The sequence below is a fragment of the Triturus cristatus genome, chromosome 4_1, assembly GCF_964204655.1.
Source record: "Triturus cristatus chromosome 4_1, aTriCri1.1, whole genome shotgun sequence".
In the NCBI taxonomy this organism is placed as follows: domain Eukaryota; kingdom Metazoa; phylum Chordata; class Amphibia; order Caudata; family Salamandridae; genus Triturus; species Triturus cristatus.
Genome location: NC_140585.1, coordinates 649,438,135 through 649,464,407, shown reverse-complemented (window position 1 = coordinate 649,464,407; position 26,273 = coordinate 649,438,135). Strand labels below are relative to the sequence as shown.

At 43.6% G+C, this 26,273-nt stretch overlaps 1 protein-coding gene across 1 annotated transcript in view; it reads left to right on the top strand.

The window, feature by feature from the left end:
* Positions 1-26,273, top strand: part of TMEM117 (transmembrane protein 117) — a 1,887,095-nt gene that overhangs the window by 1,828,735 nt on the left and 32,087 nt on the right. The window contains exon 7 of the mRNA XM_085653044.1: positions 15,064-15,193. Coding sequence (XP_085509170.1) covers positions 15,064-15,193 — 130 coding nt within the window. The remainder of the gene's footprint in view (positions 1-15,063; positions 15,194-26,273) is intronic.

The following is a 26,273-nucleotide window of genomic DNA, read 5'->3' as shown; positions in this document are numbered from 1 at the left end:
ACTACAGAGTTAGGAGGTATCCCCGCATGCTTATGACGTTTAAATAAAAAATCCAGAATTTATAAATATTTTAAAAAAGCATCTTTTTGTAGATTCTAACGATCCATTAAGTCTGAAAATGAAACACGTTCTCCCCCCCCCCAAAAAAATAAGTCTCCTAATTGCCTAATCCCCTTAGCCCTCCACCTCTCCATCCTTAAATCCCCAAAAATGGCAGGGAATATAGACGTAGAATTCATAGGAGTATAGTAACATAGCCCCTTCAAAGCTTACATCTTGCGAACTAATTTCCAAGACTTGTATACTGCCACTGCAACCTTAAAACGCGTTCTTTTGAAATAACTTGGCTCCAAAAACTTAAATAAGGAGTTTCTAGCATCTGTCCCCAACAACATTTGATAGATAGTCGGTACTTCCGCCAGCGTCGCTTCCTCTCCCGTCACCAATATCCGCATATTTAGCAAAAGACACACATAATAGTAAAATGTAAAATTCGGCACGGCCCATCCCCCCGATCCCGTGGTAACATCATATACTTAGAGGCTTGGCGAGCTTTCTTTACCCTCATAGGAACCTGTCACATATAGATTGTAATTTCAATAATTGTGTTCTAGTCAACTCTAGTGGAACTGCCCTGAAATAATACATGACCTTGGGGAGGATACACATCTTGAGTACATTACATCTCCCCACCAACGAGAGATGCAAGCATTCCAACGTATCCAGTTGTCGTTGAGCCCAGGAGACTATACCTCCCCAATTAACATCCTGCAATGAAATCCTTATTTTGATACCCAGATACATGGCTTCATCGGTAACCCGAACATCTACAAGGCAGGCTACTTCAGTACACACAATATGAGTTTTTGATTAATTCAATTTATATCCTGACACCTCCCCAAATGCATAGGCCAAACTTTCTATCTCTGCAACTGCTTGTTCTGGATCTGATGTCGCCACCGCAATATCGTCCGCATCGGCTAACACCCGCGCCTGCTAATGTCCCCAGGTCATTGAAATAATCCTGTTACTCTTTCCCAATATTACCAGGAACAGGTTGATGTATAAAGCAAATAGTAATGGAGAACAGGGACACCCCTGTCTTGTCCCCCTGCTAATATACACAGGAGCTGACTCTCTACCCATTACACAGATCTTAGTTTGAGGAGATTTATACATAATTTGTATAGCCCTGATATAACATACACCAAACCCTATCTTACGCATGGCAGCCCATAGGAAAGGCCTGGAAACATGGGCAAATGCTTTTTCAGCATCTAAAAAGATCAAACCTAACCTGCTATGTTGTATATTATCATAATCTATCATCGTGATTACTCTGTTTAAATGGTTGCCCGTGCTCCTGCCAGGTATAAATACATGCTGATGTATGTGTACCAAGGGAGTGATTACTTGCGCTAACCTTGCTGCTAGAATTTTAGCATATATTTTGCCGTCTGCATTTATCAAAGAAATCAGTCTATACGACCCTAGCAATTCAGAGGGTTGTCTTTCTTTTTAAAAACCACTATATTGGCCTCTTCCCATGATGGTGGTGGATTCCCATACTGCGCTTCTTGAAATGTGGCCAACATATCTTCCTTAATTACTTGAAAAAGCATTTGATAAAGATCAAGTGGCAGTTTATCTGGCCCTGCTGCTTTCCCACTTGCCATAGATCCTATTGCTTCCTCGAACTCTGCCATAGTTATCGGGGCATCCAATAATACCTGCTCTACTTGTCCTAGGCCCACTAAATCCAATTGTTGAAGGAATATCTCTATATTATCCTCATTAAATTTATCTTGTGTATACAACGCTTTGTAAAAAGTGTGAAATACATTCAAAATTCCTTCCATAGTTTCTGCTATGTTCCCCATGGAGTCTACCAATGTCATTATTTTTTGTGAGGATTGTTTGGCTCGTAACCTCTGTGCCAAGCATCGTCCTGTAGTTTCACCATATTCATACCTTTCCTTTTTATACGCCTTATACTGACTAGCAATTTCCTTGCTCCACACCCTATTAATTTTAGTTTTACAACACGCAATCTTAGTTTGTATTTCCTTACCTTCTTCTCCCTTTCTTATCTCCTGTATAAGTTCCTGCTCTCCTATCCTTAAATCCTCCAAATGTCCCTGCATCAAGTTCTGTGTTGCCTTTGTTTAGCCAGCGCATAGCTAAGCGTTTATCCTCGCAGCCCTGCTTTCAGCACATCCCAAACCATTGCATAGGAAGTAGATCCTCTGTTAACCTCCAAGAATTGTACAGCCCAGGATTTCATATGATCCATAAACTGGCTGTCCAATAGAAGTTTCCTATTAAGAGTAAAGGTCCTACAAGCTTTCAATTGACTAATACTAAAAAGATCCAATAATAATGGGCCATGGTCAGCTGTGATCCTGGGCCAAACCTGCATTTTTGCCCCCAAAATGAATATCCTAGACATAGAGATACAATCAAGCCTAACTAATTTGTGGTGTGGATATGAATAAAACGTATAGCCAGGATCCAAATGGTTTACAACTGTCCACACATCTACCAATTCATGGTACTTTATAAGTTGCCTCAGCGCCCTAACAACTCTGGGTTTTCGACCCGTATATTTCTCATGGTCAGCATCCCACATCTGACCTTCCACATGGATGTTAAAGTCCCAACATAATATCAACAGAGTGTCCCTCATGGCTAATTCTACATTTAAATGCTCCAATATTTCTGCCTCATCAAAGTTGGATCCATACACTGTGCAAATTACTACATTAGTGTCCCCTACCATACACTCAGCTATGGCCCACCTACCAAAATTGTCAGCCAATTTCCTCCCTGTCCCACAGATTCCTTGCCGAGCCGAAATCGCCACACCCCTATTCATAGTGGACTGTCGAGTTGCTACAATCAGTGTAAACCCAAACTCTTTTAATACCTTACATTTGCTCCAGGGTATGTGTGTCTCTTGTATACATTAAAAATATCCGGTTTCATCAAACGTAAGTCAGCCGCTACTCGTTGCCTTTTATTCACGTTATTCAACCCACAAACGTTAAACGTACAAATGCGTAGCCCCCTATCTGTCATTTTAGCTGGCATCTATCCTAAAAGAAGCCTTATGTATATCATTACCTCAAGCATCGCTATACTAATCATATTAATCATATTAGCCTTGCTATAAATTGATTTTTTGAATCACCCCTGCCCACTCCCACCCAACCCCTTCCCAGAGCACCCCCACACTACCCTCCACCGAGCCACCAAACCCCCACCCACCATGTGCCCACCCCCCCACCCTCTCCCCAAACAACGGGCATAAGGGCCCAAGGCCCTGCGATGGGGAGTAATAGCTGCCTACCCAGTATATCCCCCCCCAGACATTATTATTTCTACCTCTTCAAAGACTCAACCCAAATCAAAAAATCCCGACCCAAAACAGACATACCTCACCTAAACATGAGAACCCAGCCACTCAGCAGTATTTTATCTGCATCATTATTCACAAAGTTCCCTTACATGATTAGTAATGAATCATTAATCTAAACATTAAGAAAAAAACCTTCTAATGCCAAGCCTCTACCAATTTCCACTTTAGATAGACATCATGTATTCCTTAACCTGTATTTCTGTTGTGAAAAAATGTATTTGCCCCTTACATACAGTTTTCAACGTGGCTGGATTTAATAGGAAGGCTTGCGTCCCCTTGCCCTGGAATTGTGAGATTACTAGACGTAGTTGCTACCTCCTTTCCACAGTACGATGAAAAAAATCAGGCCTGTCAAAAAATTGCGTACCCTTCCACTCCCTCTTCTGATCTGGCCTTGCCAGATCATATACAGCCTGTCGTGCAAAAAAATTATTCAAGCATATCAATATCGCTCTGGGTCTAATGGCCCCCTGTCCATCTTTAGCAATAACTTGTTTAAACGGAAACCTATGTGCCTTCTGTATTTTATTGGCCCAGTTCCACATTGTGAGCTCCGGAAATGCTTCTTTGAATAAGTCCACCACAAATTTACAAATGTCTTTTCCTTCAGCTCCTTCTGGAACCCCTAATATGTGCAGATTATTACGCCGTAATCGATTTGCTAAATCATCAATCTTTGCATCCACATCTTCCTTATGTGAGCTCATAGCTGCAGTCGTCGTTTTTTGGGTAGCCATCTCATCCTCGAGAACCGGAATCCGTGCTTCTGTAATTCTTTCCGTAAACTCATTACAAGCTTTGGCAATCCTGCGTACAGTATCCTGTAATTTTCGGCAGGCAGTGTGGGTTTGTAAATTCTCTGTACGGGTCTCCATTCTGTGATCCAAAACACTCTGATATATTGAACCCAGTGATATTTCTTCATCTGGATTATTTAGTGCCTCTCTCCCAACTGACTCAGCAATCCCTTCACCTTCAGGTGACATCTCTAATAAAGAAGAGAAGTCCCATAATACGCTCGCCCTCTCGCGGATTAGCTGCTTCTTTTCCTTAGTTACTCCTGTCTTTTTACGGACAGTCATTAAATCTGTGTTCTCCTCATCAAGATAGGCACTGTTCTGCTCACTACTGGTACTCAATACTGAGCCCTCATAGAACTTTGATTTACTATCCACCGCATTTTCTTCCTCTGATGTATCTGAGGGATCAGACAGTGAACAAAATTTCTCAGAAGCGTCAGTCTCTTTGGCAGCACCTCCATGAGCACCACCATGCTCCTCCGCATCTCGGACACCCTCAGCCTCTGATTCTATGCCATCCCTTCTCCCTTCAACATTTACTTTCTCCATTATCTCACTAATATTTTACACATTTGTTTCATGGGTTGCTGCTGCCAGCGACTCCACAGCATCGTCACCCCTCTTTTGTACCTCTCCCATGCTGCTATTTGGATGCTTCTGTAATGTCGATTGCCCTCGAGATGCATTGACACTACTGTCCTCCAGTGCCGAATCGTAGTTTGATGCTACCTCAACCTTGACTGCGCCCCCCTTATCCTGTGTTGCACCTAGCCAACTATTGATATGTCCTTCTAGAGATTGCTGCCATTGAGATATATCAACAGCAATCGGGTCACCACCTGCACCTCCTACTATTGTTTCTGTTCCTGGTGTTCTTGATGTTCCTCCTGCACACACACTAGAAACAGCAGAAGCAGTGGCTCTCCTTTTAACAAAAATCGGAGGGACTCTCTTATTGACAATTCCCTGTAGAACACTGTCCGGGTTATTCTGTGTGTCTTCCACGATAGCGCGCTGTGGTGCACCGCGCCCAGTTACAGCCACTCTGCTGCCGGAAACAGTTTCCCCCAGCACTCGAGTGTTTCCACCTGTAGCCGCTTTTGGTGGCATGTTTGCTCTGCTGCTTCACTGTTTGGCCTGAATGTTGGTGGACTCCTCCTCTCTCCACCGTCGCCGATTTCTCTGCCGGCAACTCCTAGTACTGTGTCGCCGTCAGATCTTGCTGGGAATACTGTATAGCTCAGCCGCACCACTCGATCGATTCCGCCGCAAATGAAGATCTTTCCCTATACCAGAGGTACCTTTACTTGCTTGTCTTAAGGTCGCTCAGCAGCCTCGCCATTCAAACTTTCATTTGTACACTTAAAGGGGAGAGAAACTGGAAGCTTGCCACTCACATGTCCGAGATCTTGGACGCTATCTTGCCCTCACTCCAAACCTCTGTTAATGAAAATTTCAGGGAGCCTGATGGCGTTTCATCAGGATCAGCCGGAGCTAGAGGTGAAGTATTTTCGGAGACCAAAAATGCCTTCAAAATGCGTCACCCAGTCCTCCTCGTCTCCATGAGAAGCCAAAGAAGGATCCTTAGAATCCTTAAAATAAGGGGCGTTTATGACTCTCTAAAAGTCCCTACTGCTACGCAAGGTCGCAGCTTGCTCCAAATTGCCCCATGCCTTTTCCATTATCTCCTTCTTTCTGTTTATAATTACTGTGCAACAGTTTGAGCTCCACTGGGTCTCTGCATTGTGCTTTAAGGGCCTTCTTAAGTGCTGCCCTTGATGTCGAACATTCATGATCAAACCATCCTCTTTTTTGATTCAAATTCTGCAGTTTAGTATGTATAAGTGCCACTTTTAATTTCTTAAGGAGTGCTATAAAGTGGATTACTAAATGTGACAGCAGAGTTTCCTCAGCCAGACAAAGTGCGATGTCTTCCCTTACTTGCGCTAGTATCTTGTTGCCCAGGTTCAACTTCTCTACCTGTGCCCATTTTAATTGGTATCCATTTTTCTTGGATAACAATAAATTGTTTGCTACCTTTTGATGATCTTTTGCCTTACAAGGAAGCTCCAAGGAACTAAGGAGGATAGTGTGGTCGCTATATGGTGTAAACATGTTCTCTAGATGGACCACCTTACTGTTTAGTGTGGAGGAAGCTAAAATAAAGTCAATTGTTGACTCCTGAGTGCCCCGCCTAAAGGTTTTCTCTATCTGGCCAGATTTTATATTGTTAGTTATACCAGATCACTTAAATACAGGAAATTATTTAGGATGTCCCCATACTCATTATGTGCACAGTGGGTGAGGGGGTTATCCAGGGGATCCATTATACCACACACCTTAGATTCAGTGTATTTAAATAAATGAGTGATAAAATCCCACACCCAGGTAATGTGTGGTATGCCTTTTTTCTTAGTTCGAACAATTTTTCCTAGCTCCCTGATTAGATCTTCGGCTACTTTACTCTTATTTCGCCCAATTCATTGTTGTTACAGTTTATTAGGATCCCCGGTCCCTCATTTTTTAAATTCAAGGAGAAAGAACTGAAAGTAGATATTTGTGGAGCCAACTTGCCTTATTTGGACTAGAATGGTATTAGAAATCATGGTTAATAGTCCCCCCTTTGCTCTGCCTGATGAAGAGGGCACTGCAGGAGTATGAAAAGTGTGAAAACCAGGGAAAAAGACCGGCTCCTTAGCCCAAGTCTCCTGGAAACAAATAATCTCAGTGGAATGCCACAGGTTAAACCACTGTTCATTATCTGTTTTACAGGCAATTCCTGACACGTTCCAGGATGCTAAAGTAATCATATTGTTATCCTTGTTTACACTGGGTAGAGGCAGTCCGAGATATTTTCTGAGTTCCATTTGATAGACTAGCTGACATAGCTGTTCTACCGATGATGGTCAGTCGCAAGATTCTAGGTCGGAAAGAGGAGCAACTCTATTGTGTAGCCACACACCCTGGGAAGTGTTGGAACCATCCACATATGTAGTGGGGAGACGACCTACCCTGAGCCTACCACTGTTCCCTGCTCCTGGATTTGCAACCTGTTTATAAAAGTAATGCAGTGGTAAGGGTGTAATTTGAGTACTCCCAGAGGGTGACCTGTGAAGATTAACTCCCACAAGATGACCCACATGAGGGTTGTTAAAATGTATCAGTAAACAATCCCCCCCCCATTGTCTTTGGAGAACTACTCACCCACCCCACTCTCCTGGCCATGATGATTTTATTTTCCAGGTAGTGATTTCTTATGTCCATCAATTGTGACATTGATTCCAGCTGGTTTTCCCGAAGCGGTGGAACATTTGACAGGACCAATACCAAGGGGGAGGCCTCCGGTGGTAGGTGGAGAATTATTGGGGTACCAACATCCATGAGATCTTCATCAGGGGGGTGACGAATGCCTTGGAGCCTGGTGAGGGGTCCTTAAAATCTTCTCTGATGAAAGTAGTTGATGACATATGGCCCCGGTGCCGTAACTTGGTGGTTTCGTGTCTCCCTTTGCGGATTTACATAACCTCCTATTATAGAGGACGGCCCGCTAACCCTAATAGCTGTGGTAGGTGTATTGGCCCGTGGTGGCGCAGATGGAATAAGTCTGACCTCACTAGGGAGAGTTGGGGATGAATCTGTAGGTATATGTGAGGGATGTGCTCTGGAGAATTCAGTCAAAGAATGAGGAGGTACGTTAGATGTTATTAGGCTGGCCAGTCATTGTTTGATATGGGTTAGTTTAGCTAAGATTTGGTCTAGGAGTGTCATCATCCTTTTGCTGACTTCTGCCCATAAGACCTCATTGGTGAAAGGTTGAAGTGGCAAAATATTTGCTATTTGATTCATTACAGATGTTTCATGAGTTGTTGTAGGGGCTTTGGGTTGTATGCCCCTTGGTTTTATGGCGCAAGATTGTTTAATCTGTTTACTGATAGTGGATGCACCTCTCTGTTGTTTACACAAAGATATTATGCTTCACTAGAACTGTTTATTTGATGATATCAGACTAACATACTGAAGCTGTGTCTTCTCAATGTTCATGTTATATCTACAGATGTGAACTTAGTATAGATCTTGTACCTCGCTAGTGGCATTGCTTGCTTGCACCCTGAATGTAATCTACTTTGGCTTCTTAACATCCATTGGAGTTAGTGGAACTGTTGAGAGCATCTACAAACACCAAACCAAATGCACCACTTAAACACTGTAAGTTAAGTCAAATTCAAATTCTTGAGTAGTTTTATGTTTTCACAACAGATTCTTCTTTATTTTACAGTAATTTTTACAGTTAAAACCCAAAGTTTTCCAGAACAGCCGGAACAGCCGACGCGTTTCGTCCACCAAAGGACTTCTTCAGGGCTGTAACAGATATATACAAAAACGTATTGAAAACTTTTTTTGACAGGAGGACAAGACACAAGTAGACATTACATAATAGTGCTAAGAGTTCCGTGCAAAGTGTGAACAGACGCATCTACAAGTGTTTTTAAAAGGTTATTCAAAACCCACACAAATACAATTATAACATATTAGGGATGAAACATTACATGAAGAAATTTATGAGTTTACAGCATGACACAATAATTTATATTAGACAAAAATACATCAAATCAATATATGTATAACCATCTATATGGGGCTTATGGTCAGTAAACATTTCTAGTGTTAGAGCACTCCTCTCAAAATGTCTCAACCCAAGCATGGTTAGGTTAACTACAAGCACGAGATGGGATGACCAAGGGAAAGGGAAAACCAAAATAACTGATAAATTCTAAAATGGGGAGGGTGGAGGGGGGATAGAAAATGGTCGCGGAGAAAAGCTATTTGTCAATATCATGTTTAAGTGTCTCAAAGCACAAAAGGGTAAGGGGAGAATATGAAATGTATACACACCAAATAAATTGATGTGACGTTAAAGGTATCTTCATATACTATTCTTTGTCTTGCGGTTTCCTCACAATTGCAGATATCCACAGTAATAAGATCAGAGGTCAATGTATCTAAAGAGACAAACATAGTATATAGACGTCCATGATTAAGTCAAAGGCCTGGCTGAAGAGTAAAAGGTCAAAGTACAATCATGTTAATCAATCAGACAGTACTCACTTCATGTCAGAAAAACAAATGTCAAATTGACAAGGCCAAATAATGCATTGAAGAACCCACATCCGGTTTGGAACGAAAAATGAAGGACGGTCTGACTCAAGGTTCGTCCAATATGTGAGGCAAATATAGAAAAATGAAGATACCTATGATAAAAGACAGACAACATATATGTATCCTAACATGACCATAATTATGTATTTACAAGATAAAAAATCTAAGCTCGACCCTAGTTGTCAATTGGGAAAGATATGTATAGTCTGAACAGTCTATTGAAATGAGGGAGGGTCTCAAGTGAAAAAAGGGGAGAAAGGTAGAGAAAAAAGCAATGACAATGAATAAAAGCTATTTACAAGGAGCCGTAATAACGGTTACCAGTATATTGGCGAAAATGACAACCCAAAAACGGGGGAGGCACACCAAAAAAACCCAAACACAACCCACAATCTCATGTGTGCTGTGATGGTAACTGAGGCGGGTCTGCTCAGTAATCCAGGTACAGCACAGGAACCCATATGGATGCTGGATGTGAATATTTGGCGTCCTGGATTCAAAATACCATAAAACTAGTCTCCCCAAAAGGAAGATCAACTACATGGGAGATGAATGTGAAAAGAAATTAAAAATAGCGCGCTAAAATGCTTAGGTTATGTCACTGCCTACAACAGTACGAGGCATGAGAAAAATCGTAGCATATGGCTTTACAAGTGCATGCTCACTCGTGTGCTCACGAGAAACAATTTAACCAATCAAGGATGAATAAGATTCACAAGTCGTTACTCCTAAAGGTCACAATGACATAACTCCTAGACAACCATGCATCCCATGATTTGAGACAGACGAGTATCTGTTGTAGGCAGTGACATAACCTAAGCATTGTCAAAGGTGAGGAGGAGTTTGGTATCATCTGCATAAGAGATAGGGTTAAACCCCAAATCCCTCATAAGTTTAGCCAGGGGGGTCACATAGATGTTAAACAAAGTAGGGCTCAAGCATGAGCCCTGGGGGACACCCCTGGTAACCTGTGAGGGAGCAGAAGAAAAGGAACCCAATGTCACTGCCTGAGTTCGGTTGGGCAGAAAGTCTGACAGCCACTTCAATGCAGGTCCTTTGATCCCAAGCTCCTGTAATCTGCACAACAGGATTCGATGAGAAATAGTATCGAATGCTGCTGAAAGGTCAAGCAGCACCAAGAGTGCTGCTTGACCTTGATCCAGAGCCATTCTAATATTGTCCGTTACCTCCACTAAAGCAGTCTCTGTGCTATGTTTAGCACAAAATCCTGACTGAGAAACATCAAGAGCACAGGAGGACTCAAGAAAAGCAGATAAGTGCTTATTAATGTGTTTTTCAGTGATCTTGCTCTGTAGAGGAAGCAAAGAAATCGGACGATAATTAGACAATTCATCAGGGGAAATTTTTAGATTTTTACGGATGGGAATAATTTGGGCATGTTTCCACCTTTGTGGGAGACTGGCAGATTTCAAAGAGCGATTGATAATAGAGCATAGAGAAGGAGCAAGCTGAGCCGCAAATTTAGAGGTAATTTTAGCTGGAATGATGTCAAGGGGGGATCCGGATCTGGTACATTCCAGAAGTAATTGTACTTCGGTAATGGTGATATTGGGAAAATTTGTCAAAGAATTTACACTTGTAGAGTAAGATGGAGCTACAGCAGAAACAGGGATGGAGATATTGGAGAGGGATGTTTTGATAAATCTGTTCAACCTTTTGTATAAAGAAGGAAGAGATATTGTCACATAGTGTCTGAGAGGAGATGTCCCTAGTTTCGCAGGATTTAGGATTAGTGAAGTCACGTACAATTGAAACATGAAAGAACATTCTGATATATTCCATGTTATGTGTTGCAGATTGATGGTGCAGTATATAGTTCTTTCCCCATATTCTCTACTCAAGTTGAGTATTTGGGGCACACTATCTCTGAGCAAGGGCCTGTTCTCACGGAACACTTGATCCAGGCCATAAGGGATGCACCGTCACCAGACAGTAAGGAAACACTATTGTGAGAGATTTTGTATAATAGTATCCATGAGAAAACATTTATGCAAGGGGTGAAATGTGCTTGGTTCAGAACAACAGGAAGCATTTGTCTACATTAAGGAACAGATTGTGATAGCTCTCATCTTCAGACTGCTTTCTGTTGGAAAGGCTTGTGTCATTACTGGAGATGTGAGATCCTATGGATTGGGTGCAGTCCTTTCCCAAAGATCAGGTATTGGCGTACACCTTTCAGCCATTGAGTGATAAAGAGAAGCAATATACAGTAATTGAACAAGACTTTTCACCTGTGTATGGGCTATCAATGACTTTAGACACTTTATTTGAGGTAACAAGCTTACTTTTCAAATGGATCACAAACCTCTTGTACGTATTGTATCCACTGGAGGAGGTTTGTTTTCAGCTGCCCACATAGCGATATTGTGTTGCAAGTTGCAGGGATACTGTTTTGATGTTTTGTATGTTCCTGAACAGAGAATGACATGGATGTGTGTTATAAGGATGAGCTGCATTTGGTACCTTTCGTTGAGGATGTTTGTGCTCCACCAAGTAGCACATTGCTTGAAGTCCTCTGGTGCACTGAGGACAAGTAAGATGAGGTTAGGAAGTGTTTGGGATAAATAGCCACCAGAGAGGAATGTTGTGAGAGCCCTATATTTGCTTTTTCCAAATATCCTGTGTGGCTCAGAATACATTTTTCCACAAGCACAAATGTGCCCCTGCAGACGGGGTAAGCAGACAAAATATTAAAGATGTGCCCTCATGGGCACATCGGCATTGAAGAATGTGTTGAGAATTAAATTTTTGTTGCCCAGTATGGATGTGGAGGCCAAATGCTTTATTAACGAATGTGGTGTCTGTGTGCAAACTGTGACAAGAACTTCAGAAACAATGTTTCCCCATGCTACTGGTGCCATGGCATCAAAATATGTAGCAAATGCTAGGGCTTGATACTGCTTGACCATTTAGGTGGTTGCCTGTGAATATAAAATTTGCCCTTAGTAAATGCCCTTAAGTCTAGTTTGTAGAAAGGGCTACTACTTTGGAAGCATTAGATTTTCTTATGGAAGTGTTTATTAAAGAAGGTTTCTCCAAAACCCTTGTCACAGACAATGGGGTGCAATTTACACCCACTGACAAGTCCCATTTCCTGGTGTTAAACGGCGTTTCACACATTACCACTGCAATTTATGAGCCCAAGGGTCATGGCCTGGTGAAGCAGTTTAATCATTATCTCAAGGATAACGTCCAACGTGCCCTTTCAAACCCTAATCTTGTGGCAGTAACCATCAGGGAAAGGTTATGGGCATATAGGATCTGACTTAACTTGATGACTGGAGTTAGCTCCTTTCTGCTGCTGAAAAGAAGACTCTCTGTCTCCAGTTTGTGTACTTGGTGTTGAAGAAAGAAATTCCCTCAAGGTAGATATAGTAACAGCCTGGTTGACATAGGTAAGGTGAGTCACAGTGTGAAGTTTCATCAGGACAAGGCCAAATTATGCAGTGCCATTGCACACAAGACTAAATCTTGTGACATTGCAGCAGGGGATCAGGTCAGGATACATTTTCCAGCTCATGTAGACTAGGGTTGTTCCAAGTAATCCAAACACATGAGGGTTGTCGAAATCAACAGGGGTAGTGCCATTACTCATGATGGTAGGTGCTAGAGCATTTTGAGTGAGTGCTAGCGAGAATTGTCTAATGTCCCCAATTATGCATACATTTTTCCACAGGTTTGCCTACTAATATTTTCACAAGTTCAGTTACTAAGTTACCTTTATTAATTGCATTACCAAATACCAAATGTTTGTAATAAAATGGTCACTGTAGAATTTGGGGAGAACATCAACACAAGTTGATGCTGTACCTTTCCAGAAAAAATGGATAACATTTTATAACTGTGCCATTTGGAGTTGGAAGAAAAATTTGATCTAGCAGCAAGTAGGTCTGTGTAGATGATGAAGTGAAAATCATTGGACAGTTTCATGGAAATAAAGCTTGTTTGGTGACCAGTAAATGGAAAAAAGGATTTTTATAAGTCTGAGTGAAAGGTACGGTTTGCATGCATAACACACATAGAGGTGGCCATTTAATGCTTAAAGTCCCAGTTTTGACGGATTTCGTACTGATAGAAGCCTTCTTTAGGAGATTCTTCTAATGGGAATACACTTTGTGATGTGACCTATGTGCCAATATGCCTCATTGCAAATTTGTACGAGGTCTATGTGTATGCTAATGGCAACGGTGGGCTTTAATGAGTTGCCACTCCTGGAGAATCAAAAACTGGATCCACAAGGGTGAGTGTATGACATTAACTGTCTCTCCAAGTGGGTGGGGAGCACCTGAGGATAATTGCACCCCTTGTTATTTGCCACTAGCATGACAGGATAAGTAGGTACCTTCTCGCTACCTAAGAGTTTCATAGGTTTCTTCTAGGATACAACCATATACACAATCATTTTCCCCTTCCTCAGTAGGTGATAGGCGCTTAAAGAGTTTCCCGTTGTTCATTTGAGGGACATAATTGAGAACTTATCAGACCTAACAACCAGCCCCTGGAAGACAAAGTACCTTCCATCAGGGCAGCAGCGGAATTAACATCCACTGACATCCACTGACTTGATGTAGGCCATCATATTTAAAGATACCTGCAGGCAGAGCAGTCATCTCTGTACATTGAAAGTAACTACCATCACTGTTTTTTCCTTCAGGGTTCAAAAGGTTTGGTAAACAACTGTGATTGGTTCTGATGGCTGTCTAACAAACATTTAACATTTATTTTTTCAAAAACAAACTCCAAAAGTGGGAGTTTGTTATTGAAAAACAAATAAAGATGAATGACCCCCACACCCTGGGAGTTTTCCTACAGGTGAGGAGGTCATTATTTTTTTCTGCCCATCACTATCAGGTATTTCCTGGTGGTGATGGACAGAAAAAAAAACATCGGAGCGTCCACTCTAAATAGAGTGCCCCTACTCCATGAGGCTATCAGAAGTAGCTTTTAGTTCACAAAGTCAAATGGGGCTCAATCAATGGAAGACTGACAATCCTCTCCTCCCTAAGCAGGGTGGACAAATGAACGTTTTGGCAGAAAGAGTACAACGTTGTGTATTTGACAGAGTACTTTGTCGGCTAAATTCAAAATCACTGCCTTAGCATTGGTTTCAATAATTTCTCAACAGTCTTCTGGTTTCCGTTGATGCTGCAATTTTTACTTTTCATTTTCATTAATAATTTTTTATATTTTTGGTTTTATTATTGAAGCTTTGCCATTTGCTTTCTCATGACATTTTCCATTATCTTGTGTTTCCATTGATTTACAATGTTTGATTTATTGTTTGGAATAAAGGTTAGGTTAAGGATCAAGGAAAGGTAAAATGTTGGTGTTCCGTTTACAGTTGGGTTAATGCAAGTCCATGAAGGGTGTGTATGCAATCAATTTTAAAGTTAATCATTGTGGAATGTACATTGTAGAGCCATCATAGAAGCCAATCTAACCTTACTTAAATGCTGTTTAGGTATTTCTGTTGAGTTTCTCTGTAAATGTGTATATCGCTAAATATAGTTTTGAATATGTACATTATTTAGTGATTGCTTTACAACATAAATCATGGTGTGAATTGCAATGCTACATTTCAAAATATCCTTGCAACGTATGCAATAGAGATTGGATTGCGTTTCTTAGTGTGTCAGTATTTTTTGTGACATTTGCGTCTTCTTCCAGGACTGGGAATTTCCACATTTTATGGGTGACGTTGATATGAATTTACCTGGCTTGACCACTGCTCACATGCAACTAAAACTGCCTCACTTTCAAAGTATCTTCAAGGAGGAATATCACATTCACATCACAGGTACTGGCCACTGCAATGTGATAATGATACGGAAGCTGTGTCAGTCAAGACACTAGCTGCTTGTAAATGAAATCTGCTTTTTACACAAAACAAATTCTGTGAACCTTGGAATTCCTTAATGAAAGTAAAGTCAGCCTCATGTTGTGTCTCATTATATGAAAGTTGTATTAATTTCTCATATCCACACAATGTCACTGTCAAGAACATGATGGGAAGATATTAGGATTATGCTTCAAAGTTGAATGGGGATGTCACATAAAAGTCTGTCATTCCTCTAATATGAGGTCATAAACATAACCCTTGCTAAATGACATAAACTAGGGGGGCCTCTTCAGGGGGACTGTATTAAAGTCACAGACAATAGCACCCATAGAATCAAGTTAACTGTTAGTTGTGCTTGGGGACAACAGAAGATCTGAACAAGTTCAGATGACAGTGGGTGGTCAACTTACCTGTGGAATATTCTAGCCTAATCAAAACCTAATGCCGAATCCCTGTTGGTTTGAGGATTGTTGGAACAAGGGGTCTCTAGTTGGCAGAGGAATGCACCTTTGTCCAAATAGGGATCCTTGCTTCTAGTCAGGGTAAGGGGGGTACACACTTTAGATAACTCCTGCTCACCCCCTTGGTAGCTTGGCACATGCAGACAGGCTTATCCCAAAGGCAATGTGTAAAGTATTTGTACTCAAAACACACAGTAACACAGTGATAACACCACAAATGGACACCACACCAGTTTAGAAAAATAAACTATCTTTATCTAAACTCAACAAGACCAAAACGACAAAAATCCAACATACATGTAGTAAAATAGCACTTCAAAACAGTTATTCTCAAAATAAAGCTTGTAGAAAACAAATAGCTCCACGTGGGGCTATTACAATGTCATGACAGCAATAAATCCAATGTACGGCACCGACTGCGAGGTACGCAGCCTCGGGCATGGAGTCACATGGACCCCCAAACAAACAGTACCTTTGGATAACAAAGTCTATGATGACGCACGATGTCATGGAGGTGAGGTGTATATGCCGAGGTCGAGGCCGGCTCCCTGGTTCCCACGGGGAGGAGAGGTGTTGTGTCTGCAAGGAGGTGACATGTCGAATCCAGGACTGGGGCAGTCAGTGGTGTCGGCGGTGAGGCGTCGGTTCCAGTGAGGCAATGCTAAGTCGCTGAGTTCGTGGAGTCACCCTCCGCAGTCATCAGTGCCGCAATAATAGGAAGCAGGTGCAGGCGGTGACGGAGTCGGTGTGAGCTGGCGTTGGGAATCCCGATAACTGTAGGCATGGGCAGGTGTCGAAGGGCAATGAAGCTGCAGGGCAGGCCGGGCGGTGCGTCGTGCACTTCACGAGTGGTGCCCCTGGCCTCAGTGCAGGTCACAGCAGCGTCAATTGCTTTTCTTTCTTCTTTTAAGTTGCTTCCAGCTCCTAACAGCAGGAACAGCCTCCAGAGACCCAAACCTGTAATAGCCACCTCCTGGCAGGTCAGAACTCTCAGCAATAGAGTTCAGGGGATCTGGGGTGAAGTCTTTGTGTCCCCGAGACTTGAGAACAGGAGGCCAGCACATACAGGCCCTTAGAGATTCTTCTTCAAGCAAGGTTTTTCAGTAAAGAATGTTCCTCTTGAGTCCAGAAGTAATCTAAAGTTCTGGGGTTTAAGGTACATTACTAGTAACCCATTTTGTCTTTGTTCTTCTTTGTGTAAGGGTCTCTGAGCTCAGTCCAAAGCGGTTCTGTCCTCACTGGTGCAGTATGACCACAGGGGTGGAGACAGCATACTGCAAGGGAGACAGGCCCTATTCAGGTGCAAAGAAAACTCCCCCCACTACTCTAAATGCAGCCAAGCCCCATACAGCTCAGCTCTGAGTCATCCAGGAAGGGCCAGGCACACCCCACCCCTCCTCAGTGGCTGTCTAAAGTGAATGCTCATCCCCAGCCCCTGTCACTCCAAAACCAGACAGTCAATCTACAAACTGCAGAGGCACACAAAATTTAAAAAACATCTTTACTGAAAGATGTGTTATTAAATTCTGAGTTCAGACAGCCTAAACTTTATCCTTTTATCCTGTCCCTATGGGAAGTTAGACTTGTAAAATGTTACAAAGTATCTTCATACTTTTCTATGGGACAGATAGCCTTTCAATAGTGAAAAACTAAGTTGGCAGTATTTCACTATCAGGACATGTCACACACACCAGTACATGTCCTACCTTTCACATTCACAGCGCCCTGCCCATGGGGGTACTTGGGGCCAACCTGAGGGTGTCTTACATGAAAGAAAAGGGAAGGTTAAGGCCTAGCAAATGGTTGCACTTGCCAGGCTGACATGACATGACAACTGCACACAGACAGTGAAGTGGCAGGACTGAGATACCTTTTCAGGGCTACTCATGTGGGTGGCACAATCAGTGCTGCAGGCCCACTGGTAGCATTTGATATACAGGCTCTGGCACACTCAGTGCACTTTACTAGGGACTTACCAGTAAATCAAATGTGCCAATCAGGGAGAACCAGTTGTAATAACAAATTACGCAAGGAGAGTAACAGTGATCAGCAATGGCAAAGTACGCAAAGCATCTAAGCCAGCCAAAAACGAAATCCAGCACAGCATCAAAAATATAGAAGGTAGAGACAAAATGCCTGGGGAAACCACGTCAAAGATTCTAAATCTAACGAGGATTACCTCCTCGTCCATCTTCCTCGCCTCAGTAATTACATAATGAGCTTTAGGCTCCCACAGAAACTCCAAGCAAAATAAAGTCAGTCTACTAGTTTCCCATCCCTCCACATGGCTGAAATCGTGTTCCTCCTTAAAGAGGAAGTCAACCTACAACGCATCCTGTTTTTTCGTTTCTGCACTGTCCGAGTGCTGTTTCCTGTTTTTGTGGTAAGTGGGATCGAGGTCCTGTTGTAGCAGACTGTGGTGTCCCTGGGGTCGAGGTGTACTGGGCATGCTGGGGTGACCTCTTCTTCTAGTGGGCACTGTGTTTCAGCTTTTCTCTTAGGTCGACTGATGTGCATTGATTGACGCGCGCTCTGTCGGTCTTGTCCTGCTTGAGCGGACTTGCCGTTGAGTCTTGGGTGTTGAGCCTGTGGCCTTACCACCCTGTCAGCACCTCATCTCGTCTGTTCTTAGATGTTGTCTACCTGGTGTGTCCTCACGCCCTACGGGGTCGGTACAGTCTGACCTCTTCTTTTCACTCCTTGGCTTCCTGTTGGCGGTGTGTGGGTGTGGCTTGTTGCGGGTGATGGTTACCATTTGCGGGCGGTCCTGGGGGTATGTTTCTTGTTGGCAAGTGGTGTGCACGCTCTGAATGTGCCAGTGGCCGCCTCGATGCAAGGTGGGTATGCTTCACTGACAGTCACGACGTTGTTTACGTCGAGTGTTTGCCAATTCAGTGGGTGTTTGTTCCTGTGATTACTGCGGATGTGTGCTTTGCTATAGCATGGAGCCTACCACCATACCACCGTGAAAGTACCTGATCTCATCTAATCTCTGAAGTTCAGCAGTGTTGAGCCTGGTTAGTACCTGGGTAGGAGACTGCCTGGGAATGCCAGGTGCTGTAGACTAAAGTCAGATGGCACCGCACTCAGGACATTCCATATCATGGAAGTAGAGCCATCTGAGCCTCTTCCTTCCTTGACAGTTCTTTGGAGTGTTTGGTGCCTCCTTTTGTCCCATTGCCTTTGCCCTGCATGCTTTGGTTATGCCTGGCAGTTCTATGCAGCCTTGCCTGGAAGTCCTGTTGCACGAGACTTAGATTGTGTTTTGTGGCAGTCTTGGAGTACTTTCTTTGGCTCTGGTGGTCCCTTCACATGTTTGGGGTCCTGCTGGATGGTTCCTGGGTACTTTCGTCTGTTCCCGCCCACGTTGTCCTGCTCATGGCTTTCATTGCAGGGCACTTGGATTGTGTTGGTTCTGGCTGACTGCCTTATCCCATGTCTGTTGGATGGTTGGCCACTTGTTTGTCTATGGGCCCCCTTTTGGACACTCTATTGTGTGGCTGACTCTCCTTGGGGCGCAGGGGCTCTCTGTTGCAGGGGCTGTGTCCCCATAGCTCAAGCTTGTGTCTCTGGTGTCACGGTCCTCCTGGGACACAGGTTAATTTCCTAGTGGTGCTCTCTGTGTTTCTTGGAGTGGCATTTTTGTTGGTTTCTTTTAGGTCTGATGGGGTTGCTCCTCTGCAGTCCATTTGTTTGCTGTTTGGGTGCGGGGTTCCATTTTTACTGTAGTCCTCCGTCCCATTGGGCTGGGCATGGTCTTTCTGGCTGTGGTTTTGCAGGAGTTTGTGGTTTATTTCCAATTGCCTGTGTTGTGTGCCTTTGCCCATGCCTCTTCGTTCATCTGTTCCCACGGCATTGAGGTGTGTTAGTGGAGGATGGTCGTGGTGTTTGTTTCTGTGGACACCATTCCCACGGACCCTGTTGGGTCTTGGAGTGTGGCGGTTCTCCATTTTGTCAATTGAGCAGTGACCTCTTCTTCTTCTTCCCTTGTGTCGCTGAGGAACTTCTTCAGTCCCTGACGGTGCTGTTTGTGCCAGGTATGGGCTTCTCTTTTGCCCTGGATATGTTGTACTGCAGGTTAGGGGGGGGGTTGCCTGGCATTATTGGTCTTCCTGGGTACAGCTGCTTCTTCTGCTGGATCATCCATGGCAGTCTTGCACCTGTGTTGGTTTTGTCATGGTGGTTTGATGTCCAGGGGCTTTGTTGGGGCCCTTTTCTTTCTCTGGGATAGAGTTGTTTGCCCTCCCCTTCCCCTTGATGGTCATGTTTGTGCAGGTGGCTGTGTTTTGCATGCTGTTGGTCCCTGTGTTGTTTTGAGGCAATCATTTTCCTGAGGACTTTTGATGCTTCGAGCCGGGGATGGCCTTCCACCGGCGTTTCTGGGATTCAGCATGCTGCTGCCACCTCTCGGTCCACCCGTACACCTGGCTTAGGGTTAAGGGTGGTCTCCACGGTGGGTGGTCGGTATGCTATCCTTTTCCGGTGACGGGCGTTTTGCAGCGGGTGTTAAATGGCCACCCGTTGCTCCTGGCCATCATGGCATTCTTTCCTGTCCCTCCTTTCTGGGAATGTGGGAGAGGGATGTTCTCTTCTCTTTCTGGAGTTGGTCATTCTAGTGTTTTCTGGCCTGAGGTGGATTTATGATGGTTGTCCCCTTTTTTCCTCATGTGTGGTTCCAGCCCCTGTCTCTTCTTCTCAGGGGGTATAGAGGACTACAGTAAAAATAGAACCCCGCACCCAACCAGCAAACTAAGGGACTTCTCGGGGTTGGGGATTTTGATCTTACTTCTCTGGTTGCCTTGCTAGTTGCTTCTTTTTCGACAGCAGTACGCCCGGTTTGGAGGGGGTTGACACTGTGTTCTGTTTTCATGGTGTCTTGGTGCCCCTTCTGTGGTCTCTCGTCCAGCCGCAGGTTCTACCTTTTTCTGTTCCTGGGCCAGGTTGGTTTTCCTCCTGGTGGCCTGAGTATTTTCCCTGGTGGCCAGAGTTCTGGGGGCATGCGCAGCTGTGTTCCCTGGTTCCTCATTGGCTTTGTCTCTGGGGTCTTTTTTCTGTTTCCCTTCTGATGTTTCCCTAGAGCGGTCAGTCTCCGGCTGTGCCTGTTCCTCTCTCTGGTCTTTACCCACTGGTTCCATGTTCTTCTGGTTTCCCTCTGGGGTTTCTGGTGATGGCGCTGGTGGGGGTGATTTTGGTTTGTGGTCAGTCATGGTGTTTCCTTTCTTGCCCCACTTTACCATGTTATCCTTTCCGATGTTGTGTCGATGGGTGCCCCCCTGCTGGGTGCGGGTCCTATTTACTAAATCAGGATCCCAGAGGGATCCGTGTCCGTCTATGGTCATGCTCTTGGTGTCTGGGGCTGTTAGTAGCCACTTAACTCCCATCCTAAATCAAGTGATACAATCTGGGATGTACCCGCTAGTCTGGAAAAAAGCCTGTTTTAGACCAATTCTCAAGAAACCCCAGCTTGATCAACTGGAGCCCAAGAATTATTGACCTATCTCTTGTCTGCCGATTGCTGCCAAGATTCTTGAGAGGTCAATAAATCAGGAGCTGTCGACCTATCTAGACACCAAAAATCTGCTGGATGTAAGTCAGCATGGATTTCGGTCAGGCCATTCGACTGAGACCTCGCTAGTCATGGCAACAGAGGATATTCGGAGACAGGTGGATGTGGGGGAGAGCGATCCTCATCCTCCTCAACCTATTCGCTGCATTTGACACTGTGAATCACACGGTGTTAGTGCAGCGGCTGAAGGCGGTGGGAATTGGGGAGGCGGCTCTGTCCCTTCTATCATCTTTTCTAGAGGACAGGGAACAGACTTTGTATTGGGAAAATCTACAGTCTGAAACATTCCTCCTGCCATGCGGTGTCCCACAGGGATCGGCACTGTCTTCAACTCTATTCAACATCTATATCACCCCTCTTGCCATTCTCATCAGACAGCATGGGTTCTCGTTTGTATCTTACGCAGACGATACACAGATTATCTTCTCTGTATCACATCAGGTGGCGTCTGCGAGTTTCCATGCATATCTGACTCCCATCATGAGCTGGATGAGTAACAACTATCTGAAAATTAATATGGATAAGACAGAGGTGATGGAGTTTGGTGGCGGCCCGTCCCTGTGGGACCCTACCTGGTGGCCATCAGAGGCTGCCATATGTCCTATACTATCCTCCAAAGTCAAGAACTTGGGGATCACAGTCGATGAACAGCTGGGCTTTGTGGCCCAGATTAACCGCGTAACCTCCACCTGCTTCTATGTTACTTAGGAATGTATTTCCTTTTATTCCATTGGAGTTAAGGAAAACTGTGGTAGTGGCCCTAGGTCTATCCTGGCTAGACCACTGCAATGCCCTATTCTTAGGCATTGCTAAGGCACAGAAGTCTAAATTGCAGTCTATTCAAAATGCTGCGGTGCGGCTACTGTTGAACATTCCCAAAGGTCACCCTACATCAGATGCCATTAAGTCACTGCATTGGCTTCCAATACAGCAGCGTCTAGAATTTAAGGCCCTATGTCTGGCTCATAAGACACTCTATGGCGGAGGGGCTAATAAAAACTTGGGTGTTCCCAAAGACTTAAGGTGTCGGTTCTGTTGACATTGGTCCTTCCCTCACTTTCTCGCCCCAGCGCCAAGACGCCTCAGCATTTGTGCACTCTATAAATGTCAATCCAATCCAATACGGTCCCTTAGGATGCTTCCTGTTTGACTGTGCCGCCTTCTGTTGCTAATGTTCTTTGTCAGTTTAGCATTGGCTAACACCAGAGGTAAGGTGATACTTAGGGAAGCATTGAATATATGGACCTATTTTGGCATAGTGTGGAGCCCCAAAATGTTATGTAACTGTCCAGTACAGATGACTACTTGAATTTTTTATTTGCTTCACTTTATTCAATGTTTCTTTAGTTTCTTTAGTTTCAGAGCATGTCCGCAACATTACAATGAAATGCATGTGCGACTGGTAAAAATCCCTCATTAACAAAGGTCATCAGTGGTTCTCTGATCTTGCCAAACATGTGGTCCAACCACCTCATTTAAAATTGGTTAAACCAACATGTTTTCTACAGCAGAGTGCCACCTTGCTCCACTGTAAAAATGACCCACTGAGGTGGTAGCACGCAAGAACAAAGATGGCCGCTTTCCAGTAGTCTCCGTTCTTTACCTGCTGGACGACAAGTGCTGGTGCAAGGTTTCTGCTTTCTTTTCTGACTGGCTGGTTGCTGATAACGCCGAAAAAGTGCAGTGATGTTTTCGTGCATTTTCCTTGCAAAGTGCAGTGGAGTTTGCCTCTGACATGCTCTATCGGTTTTCCTTGCCTCACACAGCAGTTGCTTCATGTGAAGAGTTGGGTCTGTTGACAAGAGTTTTATTGGCCATGCCTACTTCCTTTCCATTCTGGCTCCCTCTTAAAGGATATTAATTTGTGTGCCTCAAAGGGATGCTTCTGCTGTATAATAAACTTGGTTACCAGCTGCTTAACATTGAGGAATTATATAAGCCTACACGTTTTCCTCAAAGACTTGCTTCGCAATATTTAACATCTTGACTCTTTGAGGCCTCATATTAAACAACTGTTTCAAATACAAATAGTAACTAACTAATTATAGTCAAGGCAATAAATGCGGCTTTTAATGTATTCTATCCTCCTTGGATACCACAGTACTCGGGATTCCACTGATTGACACTACCTTTGGGCCTTGTCTCTACTCATCATCAATAATTAGGTAATATTTTACTAACGTCAATTCTACAAGTGTCACAATGGAAATGAAGCCAACGTCAACGGATCCAAGCAAAAACAAACTGCTTCCCCTCCAACTACCAAATCTTGGAAGAAATTAAAGCGATACATCTAAATACTGACTAACTGTCCAGACTAAAAGTATATTCAAAGGAACATTGCGTCTCTTTCAATGAGGGTATCAGATAATGAGATCAAAATACAGGATAACGCCAAAGCAATTGCAACTATACTCCTCTAGTTCACCAGATATCTCCCAAACAAACTACCCCACTACATTTGGAGAACAAGACAGACAATATAATCTACGAATATTAAATGTTCAAGAAAATATAAGAAGTACAGAACTGTCAATTCTACTTTGAGTCCACATTACCTAAAGTACTTAATATTACATTTCCAGAAAAATTTGAAATTGATAAAGCTCGTTGTCTCTCGTCTCACTGCAAGCCACATCAATCCAAGTCCAGGCAAATTATATCAACATTTTACGACATCACCATCTTCTCCTTATCAGAAAGGCAGCAAGAGAGATTCCCACATGACTCATAGAAGGAAACAGAGAGGGATATGTACAAGGAAGTGGCGGAGAGAGGTGTTAGACTTCCTGGCTTAACGCCTCTCTCCGCCACTGATGAATTGCAAGGCTGCACCATATTTACAAGAATGTGGTGCAGCCTTGAGTTTCCTCCTGCGATGGCGCTTAGTTTAGCAACTTAGGGCCAACGGAATCACCCTTGCACCATAGCGCAAGGGTGTCTATGTGCGGGGGAGGATTGTTTATGTGTAGGAAGGTGTCCCTTCCTGCACATAAACAATCCTAAAATGCCATTTTGTCACTGTCATGTGTGCTGCTTCATGCAGCACACATGAAAGTCACAAAATGGCATTTTTTTTAAAGGATAGTTTATGTACAGGAAGGGATGCATTCCTGTTCATAAACAATCCATGGCATTTTGCATTTTCCATGTGTGCTGCACAAGGCTACGCACATGGACAAAGCAAAAACGAGGAGAAATAATGCATTTCTCTGTGTTTCACCAAATTTTGGCGCGGTCTCCTATGTACGCCACCCTTGTACATAGGGGGCAGCGTCGGAAACACTGGGTATTGTGGTGGAACCCCTACCGCAACACCCACTGCCAACCCCTTTTATGCTAACCATAGCTTGAATGTAGGCCTTATTTACAAGACACTTTAAGCCACGTTAAGTGGCTTAACGCTGCCTTGTAGATAAGGCTAAGCCCCTATCGCCACCACAATGTCGGTAAAAGTCACATTGTGGTGGCGATAGGGGCTTGTACATATGCCCCAGAGTGTTTATTCACCAGGAGTTCGGAAAGGAGACAGTGAAGCTCCTTCATCAATTTTCAAATTGAAGATCCAGACTAATAAATGCAGGATATAAATATGGCATTTTTTATCCATCTTGGAGGACTTTGCCCTTTTTGCAGGTTATCCCCAAACATTTAGCTCCTTTCTCCTATTTTTTCCTGACCTGTGGCTGTTGGCCATAGGATTTTGGACACTTTACCACTGCTAGTCAGTGCTAAAGTGCAAATGCTCTCTGTGTAAATTGTTGTTACAATTGGTTCTCCTCGATTGGCATATTTGATTTACTGGTAATTCCTAGTGAAGTGCACTGAAGTGTGCCATGGCCTGTAAATCAAATGCTACTAGTGGGCCTGCAGCACTGCTTGAGCCACCCACATGAGTAGCTCTGACAAGGTAACTCAGACCTGCCAATGCAGTGTCTGTGCGCAGTTATTACCGGCCATGATGACTTGGAAAGTGCACCCACTTGGCATGCCCTAACCTTCCCTTTTTCTACATGTAACGCACCCCTATGAAGGGACTAAGGTACCCCCTTGGACAGGGTGCAGTGTATGTGAAAGGTAGGCTATGTACTGGTGTGTGTGACATGTCCTGATAGTGAAATACTGCCAAATTTGTTTTTCACTTTTGAAATACTATCTTGCCCCATAGGATAGAATGGGAGTTAATTTATAACATCTTATAATATAACTTCTCATTGGGACAAGATAGAGAAATAAAGTTTAGGCTCTCTGAACTCAGAATTTAATAGTACATCTTTTAGTAAAAATGGTTTTTAAATTGTGTGTTTGAAAATGCCACTTTTAGAAAGTACAATACAATATGCAGCAAGAATGCACTCAATTAGGCAAATTCAAAACAACATTAACAATGATAAACTCAGTCACATGTGCACCTGGTTAGGGGCTCTGCTAGCCACCTATTTCAAAATAGAAGAAGCTTTAACCTGGGCCAGTGTCCAGGAATACCAAGTGCACTAAACCAAGGTCACAATGACGGTGTACAGAAATTTTAAAATAGATTCATACTCATAATACAGTATGAGTCTATTTTAAAATTTCTGTACACCGTCATTGGTGACCTTGGTTTGGTGCACTTGGTATTCTTGGACACTAGTCCAGGTTAACGCTACTTTTAGAAAGTAGGCATTTTCTTCTTTAACCATTCTGTGTGCCTCTGCCTGTTTGTGTATTGAATGTCTGGTTTTGGAGTGACAGGGGCTAGGAAGGTGCGTTTTCTCAGACAGCCACCGGTTGGGGGGGGTTGATGTGTGTCCTGCCTTTCCTGAATGAGTCAGGGCTGGGCTCAATGGACCTGGGCTGCATTCAGAGTAGGCAGAGGAGTTTTCACTAGCACCTGAATAGTCCCGGTCTGCATTTAGAGTGGTGGGAGGAGATTTCACTTGCACCTGAATAGGGCCTGTCTGCCTTACACAATGCTGTCTCCATCTCCTGCCAGGCAGCTGCACATGAGAGGACAGAACTGGTTTGGACT